General features: G+C 36.9%; 1 protein-coding gene across 1 annotated transcript in view; it reads right to left on the bottom strand.

The window, feature by feature from the left end:
- Positions 1-2749: 2749 nt before the first annotated feature.
- The window catches only part of LOC123248492 (krev interaction trapped protein 1), an 89383-nt gene continuing 83137 nt past the window's right edge, over positions 2750-8995 (bottom strand). The window contains exons 8-9 of the mRNA XM_044677282.1: positions 5989-6106; positions 2750-2941 (exon numbers count right to left, since the gene is read on the bottom strand). Of these exons, the coding sequence (XP_044533217.1) occupies positions 2755-2941; positions 5989-6106 (305 nt within the window). The 3' untranslated portion in view covers positions 2750-2754. The remainder of the gene's footprint in view (positions 2942-5988; positions 6107-8995) is intronic.

Below are 8995 nucleotides of genomic sequence, written 5' to 3'. Positions count from 1 at the left end.
GGGTGGACATGACTGAGGGTGTAGACTCGAAACTACCACACCAATGCAACTACCAACAATTTGGAAATTGGTCTTGTTCAAGGACACATGACAAAACTAGTGGAAACGCGCATCGGCCAAGGGTGGGGGGGGTGCGGGGGGGGGGGTTGAAGGGGAAAGGGGAGCATGAATCATGTAACCATGTTAAAAATGAATATTAATAAATGTTAAAAAAAAAAAAAAAAAAGCTTAGTCCCCTCTCCCACCAAATGCTGGTTACCCAAAATACCATTCATGAATAACTATTAAACCTCTTTACCAAAGTAAGCACTGAACAGTGTTCCTAGGGTTATACAGAATGGACTAGACAAGAGAATACACCCAAGTAAGTGCATCCTTTGGCTGGAAATGAAATAAGAGCTCAACTTCCCCATAGAAAGACAGAAAGAGCTCACTGCTCTTAGCTGCTGGTAGTCTGCGAGACCCTCCTCATTTGTCTGCAGCTCGAAGGAAATCTTTGGCTCACCATCCAAAAGTTGCTACTTGCCTTTCTGGACTCTCAATTGTCTGAATTATCTCCAGCTTATGCAATGCCCCAACTCAGAAGGTCTCTCAGTTAGCCAAGAGTCACATCTCCCTTTGCTGGCTCAGCACAAAGTCTCCCAGAGCTGTCCCTCAGGAAAACTGCCCCAGGCTTGGACGGAAGTGAGGAGGTTATGTTTTATTTTCACATGAAACCCAAAGGAGAACAATTTGTCAATATTTAATACTTCAATAGCCTAGTTGGTGAGAGGACGCTTACTCTTGTAGATCACAACCACTCCTCATCCTGTACAAATCTTGCCCATGTTCCCTCCTGGTTCTTCCAGGGGGCTCTCCCCAAGAGACTAGGGTCCTTCTTCTAGGTCTCTTGATAAGACTTAGATATCAGTGAATCAGTTCAACTTCATTCTTTCTACAAGAGAACCCACTTCCTTTTCCAGTGGTACAGTTCTTTCATGAAATACCTTATGTCACTCTTGGCACACACTGCATCATTGGTATTTGTTGCAGCCTCTTCTTGCCTCCATGAAATCTCCATTGCTTTGAGAGCTCTAAATTTTGGCTCCAGAGCTTTGAGAACTCCAGAGCTTTGAGAGCTCTAAATTTTGGCTCCTCAAAGATGACTGTGTCCCATAATTCATAGCTATGTAACGTCAATGGTTAAAAAGATGGGTTTCTAATCAGAGGATATGAACAGGGTTAGCTAGAGTCTGCAAAATCAACCTTTAGAAATTGATTTTAACCAGCTAGTTATCTGTTTTGACTTGATATATCTTTTTTTCCTCCTAACACTTGTTCTTTGAGGTGCAAATCATTATCTTCCTTTTTTTTTTCTCTTTGAAATTTCACTGTTCCTCTCCTCTTTATATAATCAAAGCTTAAACTGAATTGCAAGGCTCACAGACTTTATGTTCATGGAAGCCTGCACTCTGAGTGAAATAAACTGCCAATTTATCTCATCTCAGTATCATTGATTGTATGATTGGCAGTAGTACTTAATGAATGGATCCTCAGATAACATGTCTCAAATGTATGCATCCTCTAAAATGTTTTTATTCTATCTTATCAAGAATAAATGGTTCAAATATTTGGCCTTGGTTTTAAGAAGTATCCCATATTTAATTTATTGATTTATTGATAATTGTTGTGAATAAATATATATATAAAAGGTTTATTAAAAATATGACTGAATTCATTTATTTTTTAAAAACCAACACCATAATTTTTTAAAAGATACTTTACTTTCCCAATTACACGTAATAACAATTTTCAACATGTTTTCTGAAATAAGATCAAAATTATCTCCTTCCCTCTCTCTCCTCCCTCCTCTCAGAAATGGAAAGCAATTTGATCTGGGTTATACATATATTATGATGCAAAACATACTTCCAAAGTGGTCTTTGTTGTAAAAGAATATTCATATAGAATCAAAACTCCAAAATGAAAACACAAATAAACTAATGTGAAAAATAGTATATTTTGATGCTTTGAACTGCGTTCCAACTCCAACAATTCTATCTCTGGAGGTGGACAGTATTCTTTGTTATTAGTCCTTCAGAATTGTACTGGATCATTATAATGCTAAGAGTAGCTAAGTCTTTCACAGGTGATCATCCCACAATATTGCTGTTATTGTGTCCAGTATTCTTCTTATAGCATAATAGTAGTCCATCACCATCATATACCACAGTTTGTTCGGACATTCCCCAAATAATGGCATTCCCTCAATTTCCAATTCTTTGCTACCACAAAAAGAATGTCTATAGATGTTTTTGTACATGTAGGTCCTTTTCTCTTTTTTATGGTCTCTTTGGTATATGGACTTAGTGATATTACAGAATCAAAGGGTATTCAAGATTTTACAGCCCTTTGGGTATAGTTCCAAATTGCCCTCAAGAATGGTTGGGTCAGTTCACAACTCCATCAACAACAACACATTAGTGTCCCAATTTTGCCACATCCCGTCCTGCATTTATCACTTTCCTTTACTGTCATATTAGCTAATCTGATAGGCAACACCATAAATTTTCCAGCAATGTAGCAAATAAAAACACTAAATGCATAGCATTTTATTATGACTGCTTGAGTAGTTATGCCATTGGCAGTTGATAGAGATCAGCTCATTACAAACAATTCTATCATTCTAAAATAAAGTTACAGTAAAAATATTCATTTAGACCGAACGACACAAATGTTTCATAAGGTTTAATTATTTTTATTTCCCCTTTATATTTAGAATTTGAATGAACGAGTACTAAGCTTTAGAGCTGTGGCCCTATCACTCAGCTCTAGTATCCCTGTCAAAGCTATTATTCTTATAAGTTGGTCTCGCAATACAGCAGCAGTAAGCGGAGGATCTTTTTCCACCTTCCATATGTTGAGTGCTTCAAGAATTGCTTCCGGCAATTTAGTAGCTGTCCTAAAATTGAGAAGAAAAATAATATTATGTTATGGGCCAGCAATTATCATTACCATCTTCGTCATGATTATCCTAGTTCTTCTACTATGTTGCCCCTGGGCAAGTCACTTTTTTTCTACATAAGACCTCACTTTTTACTATTATTTAGATACAGAGGTCTTTGCTGAGTCTTATATGAAATCAATGGATGCATTTTCATTGAATTCAAATGACACAAATGAAATGAGCAGAACCAGGAGAACACTATACACAGGAACATTAATATTATACAATGATCAACTATGAATAATAATTGTTATTAGCAATGCAAAGATCCAACACAATCTCAGGAGTCTCATGATGAAAAAGGCTATCCATGCCATAGAAGGAATAGATGGAATCTGAATGCAGATTGAAGCATTCTGCTTTTCACTTTTTTCCTTCTTGAGTTTTTTCTTGTATTTTTAATATATGTCCTCTTTCACAACAATAAATATGGAAATATATATTGCATGATAGCAGATGAAGATCATATTATATCATATTGCCTGCTGCCTCAGGGAGGTGGGGAGAAGAAAGAGGGAGGAAGGGAGAGGATTTGGACCATGAAATGTCAAGAAACGAATATTTCAAGTTGTTCTGTATGCAATCAGGGAAAAAATACAATAATACAATACAAAAATGTAATGCCATACTCTTTGCCTTTAACAAGAATGCTCTAAGATTAGCACTTGTCTCAGAGAAGCCTTAACAAATACAGAGCAGGTGAATCTGAAAGTCTAGGGACTTCACAGATTTCCCCTAAATATTGCTCTCAGTGTCTGGAATCTGGGGAGGTGATACCTTCAGAACTCAAGGACACACAGAGAGGTATATCAAGGACCAGCAAACAACTCCCCCTGAGCTGTCCCAATACCACCACAGTCCTACTTACTGACTCTTGGTTCTCTTTTCAGTTTGTGTAAGCAGAATGTTAATCAGTCAGCCTATCAGCAAGCACCAGCTACAATCCAAGCCCCATACTAGGCCCACAGAATAGAAATGCAATGAAGGAAATAATCCCTGCTCTGAATGAATTTACATGGGAAAACAACAAAGATATATATGAGAATATATTAAATAAATTAAATAAAGATCAAGAAAGCATATACAAAAGAATATGTCATCAGATACAAAGTGGTCTGGGCGAGAAGGCACCAGGATTTGAGGGGATCAGGAAAAGGCTCTTCCAGAAGGTGATGATTAAGTAAGAAACGCATTCCAAGCAGGGGGGGGGGGGGATGCTTAGAGCAAAACCATGGAGACGGGAGCTAGAATGTCATTCATCAAAAGGCCATTTTGGCTGGCTGGAAGAGTGGGGAAAGGAAATAATACCCAGCTGAGTTTGGAAAGAGAGGAAGAAAGTAAACATTAAGAGCCAGTTACTATCTGCCAAGTACTATGCTAACTAAACATTTTACAAATATCTCATATAATAACCCTTATAACAACCCTGTAAGGTAGAGGTTAGGATTACGAAAGGTAGTTTGGGACTAGGTTGTGAGAGATCTAAGCAGGGTTCATCTTTTATCCTAGGAGCTAATAGGAAACCAATGGAGTTGGCCGATGAGGGAAGTCCTTTGGACCGTTTTACGTTTAAGCAAGATTATTTTGGCAACAGAGTGTAGAATGAACTGGAATAGTGAGAGGTGAAGCAGGGAGACCATTTAGAAGGCAGATATGGTATATCTAGGGGAAAGGTGATGATACACTAAATTCAAAGAGTAATTGTGTGTGCAGAGAGAAGGGATCAGATGGGAAATGATGTGCAGAGGTATAAGAATTGGGCAAATCATTGGATATGGGGGCTGAGATGGAGGAGTTGAGGATAAAGCCAAAGTCATGAACCTGAAGCACTGACAGAATGATGCTACCTTTTGTAGAAATAGAGACATTTAGAAGCAGGGACAATTTGAGGGAAAGGTAATGAATTCTATTCTGGATTTATTGCTTTTTGTTGTTCTTTTCTCGTTCATTTGTTTTTTATTCATTCGTTTCAATCCCCTCCAATTCTTTGTGACCCCCTTTGGGGTTTTCTTGGCAAAGATATTGGAGTAGTTTGCCATTTCCTTCTCCAGCTCATTTATTACAAATGAGGAAACTGAGGCAAACAGGGGTAAGTGACTTGCCCAGGGCCATACTGCTATTAAGTCTGACACTATATATTTTAACTTAAGACGACGAATTTTCTTGACTTCAGGCCCAGCATTCTTATCTATTGCACCATCTAGTTTCCCTGAGATGTTTCTAGGATTGCCATATTGAAACAGTAAGGAACTATAGTCCATATTTCACCAAAATGAGTGGCCTCTCTTTAGATACCAGGACTAAATCTATATCCCTGGGTATAGATTAAGAAGCTACAGCACTGATTTTCCCAAATAGCCTTATTTGTTTTTCTGACAGCTGAACTGAACTCCACTGTGCTAACACAAATGGAGTTTTGCTTTAACATTTTAAGTTACCAAACTTCTGGTAAAATAAGATATGTCATATGCTAGTGAAAATGTTTCCATATTGGAATATCACTTTGCTTTAATACTCTATCAATATTACTACTCAGCTTTTATAATAATTAAATTGATGAATTCTTTTTCTGTTCATACTTCAACAATAAAGGATAAATGTTAGTTTACTAAAGTCATTCCTAGGGCAGAGATATTTCTCCCTTCAAAGTTCTGAGTCAGCTTGGCACTCTGGCAAGCAAGATTTGTAAAATTCAGACATTGATATGGAATGTGAGATATTAATGTTAATGACCTATATAACTAATCCACAAGCTGTTAGGTAAATAAAAAAGCAATTAGCTTTTTGCCTAAGTATAAACATCAATTTATAAGTTGTTTTTACTTTATTTCTGTGGTACACAGAAATATGCCTATGTTTCATATGCATATATCCTTAAAAAGATGACATTTATATAGCATTATAAAGTTTGCTAAGTGCTTTACATTAATTATCTTATTTGTACACATGGATACATAGTTTTCTTTGAAATGAGAACTAAAAATCTTATTATGTATAAGTACTTCTTCATTAGAACTTCAATCACTGGCTTCTTCAGTTGTAGCTTTTCACAGAAAAATTCAAAGTCTCCTTTATTTAGATTTTGGGAAATCATCTTGAAAATCTTCCGCAAGATTTTCTCTGGAAAAAAAAAAACAACAAGGAAAGTTTTAAGGTTCCTTCATTTGACAAGGATCTTGCATTTTAAATAACTTCATATATTTATTTATGTGTGTGTACACACACACCAAGGAATATTTCTCTATTTTATTTTGTTAACATACATATCTCTGATGTTCACAACAATCCAAGCAAAAATAAAACCATCAATTGATAGCTTCTCCCATCCTGTGACCCTATTTAATTTCTCTTGACAAGAAGATCATATAACTTTAGAATTAAAAGATACCTCAGAGACCATATAATACAAGCCCCTCATCTTCTAGCTAAAGAACCTGAAATAAAAAGAGGTTATGTGGCTAGTCAAATTCACATAGAGTTTATGCCTGAGCCAGGATACTGATTCTCAAGTCTAGTGATTTCTCTACTATTGTTTACAAAAGAACTGTCTTCTCTGTCCCAAGTGATCTCTGGCTCACAATCCTTACCAAATTTGAAAGTCATTCCTTTCTAACTTTCTGCACTACTTGATTTCTCCAATTTCTTCATTTTGTTGAGTCACCTTTGATAACTTAACCTTCAGCCAAGTACTCAGTTTAAAAAACTTCTCTGAAGTGGATGGTGAATTTAAATGCAATTAGTTGCAAGGATTTTTATTTTACTTTTATTTTTTTCCCAATGGGAAGCTGAAGAGAATGAGAGGGGATAGAGATGGGATAGGGGAAAGGGGGAAAGAAAAAAATAAAAAGAAATGGAAGAGGGCCATTGAGGAAACATTTTAAAATATAGGGAATGGAACAGAGGAAAGACTAGAAAGAAGCACAGACAAGCTGGACAGCTTTGAAAGCAACATATTGTACTTCTTATATACCTAAAAAGAAAAGCCAACTGTACATAATAAAGGTCTGCAATTTCATGTATAATCCTTTTTCTGTTCCACTATGTACATGGAAATGCCCATTCTATTTGGTGTACATTAGGTTCAGAATAAAAATATTTTTTAAAAAATAACTAATGTTTTATGAATCTACAAAAACCCTTAATACTGGTTGGCAAATGTCATTTCTTTATTAGCAGAGGAAGGTAAACCCTAGTTAGTACAATGCCTAACTACTCTGACTTAAGTTGTTCTTGAAGCAGTGCAGCAAACTATATTAAGGATCAGAAGATAGAGAGTATAGTGGTGCTTGTTCTGGCTACTTTGGATTTTGAATGTGTTTTGCTTGATTATTTATGAATTATGAATCCTTTGAGGTATTTTATATTTTCTACAGGGCATATCCAAAGCTATCGTATCCTAAATATGTGTATTATTACCTAGAAATCTTACACAAGATCTGAGGACCTACTTAGCTACAAATGTGGAAGCTACTCACAAGCTAGATTCAATCTGTAAACAAGCTATAGGCAGAGATTTTCCTATAGCAAATTCTGGTTTGAGACACAATAAATGAGCCTAAGAAATATGTCTTTTGGGGTCAACCCCAAAGATTGAACGTGGTCCATGATATCTCAGGGAGCTGGTCTATGGGTTACATCTATAATCTGAGAGGATGGGACCAGATAATGTTTGAGGTTTCTTAAAGGCATAATATTTAATGATTCTCAGGCCTCTTCAAGAGCTTTAGTAGCTATGATTTCCATCAAAGGGTAGTATTTCTGTAACAGTTATGCCTCTCCCCCATTCTCTTCCTTTCATGGCTCAGGCTGGTAAAAGTTCCTTGTCCCACAGCAATTATGCTTGTTGAAAACCTTTTTAGGAGACTTCACAGCTCTGATCAGTGCAATATTCAATCTTGACTCTAGCAAACTGATTAGAGAAACATTACTTCTCAGGAGAGAATGGTAGACTATAGGGACAGAATGAGGCATACACTCTCACAGATGGTAAATATATCCTATTATTTCGCCTCATTGTGCTGGTCAGTGATGAATTTGGATAAAGTGCTGAGCTTAGAATCAGGAAGACTCATGTTCATGAATTCAAATCCCACCTCGGACACTTACTAGCTGTGTGTAACGCTGAGCAAGTCACTTAACCCTTGTTCACGTCTGTTTCTCATCCACAAAACAATCTTTGTTGCAAAGAAACCCCAAATGGGGACACGAAGAGTCAGGCGTGACTGAAGCAACTAAACCTCTGGTCCAAAGGGGAGGTGTGTTGTGTATGTATGTGTGAGTGTGTATGATGAGTTGGGGTGATGTAAAAAAAAATCAACCAAATATATCTTTTTTTAAAAGCTTTGAGGGAAAGGCAGCAGGGATAGAGTGTAGGCACAGGACATTAGACTTAACAGAATCTGTAACCAGAAGGATGTTACTTGTGGGTAGAAGTAGTCTATTTCTTAGAATTGTTGGGCAAGAATAGCTCAAATCCTAACCCTTCTACTGCTCTGTGGGTCCAAACTCTTACTTGTCCTGACTGGACACAGGACTTGCTACAGTTTGTGGGAGTCGTTGAACTGAGCCCAACCATAGTGAGTGCAAATGAACCAATAAATGTGACAATGTGGTCCTTGAATGCAATGAATGATTTTTTTTAAAAATAAAAGAAAGTTTTATTGATACTCTTTTTTTTACATGGCTGTCACTTCCCAATGACTGTTGTCCAACACACCTCCCAACAGACCTTTTCTTTGTAACAAAGTAGTAGTAAAGGAAAAAACTCCAATACACCGTCCATGTCTGAAAATATATACTTAATTCCATACCTGCGGTCCACCACTTCTCTGACAAGAGGCAAGGTGCATGGGAAAGAATCATTCTTACTTCCACTTTTGTTCTTATTATGACAGATCTTGTATTAATGACCAGAATGGTTAGTATTATACTTTAAACCAAGAAAAGAGAAGAGGAGAGAAGAGGAGAGGAGAGGAGAGGAGAGGAGAGGAGAGGAGAGGAGAGGAGAGG

This window comes from Gracilinanus agilis, chromosome 5 (assembly GCF_016433145.1).
Source record: "Gracilinanus agilis isolate LMUSP501 chromosome 5, AgileGrace, whole genome shotgun sequence".
In the NCBI taxonomy this organism is placed as follows: domain Eukaryota; kingdom Metazoa; phylum Chordata; class Mammalia; order Didelphimorphia; family Didelphidae; genus Gracilinanus; species Gracilinanus agilis.
This window is presented reverse-complemented; position numbering and strand designations above follow the sequence as displayed.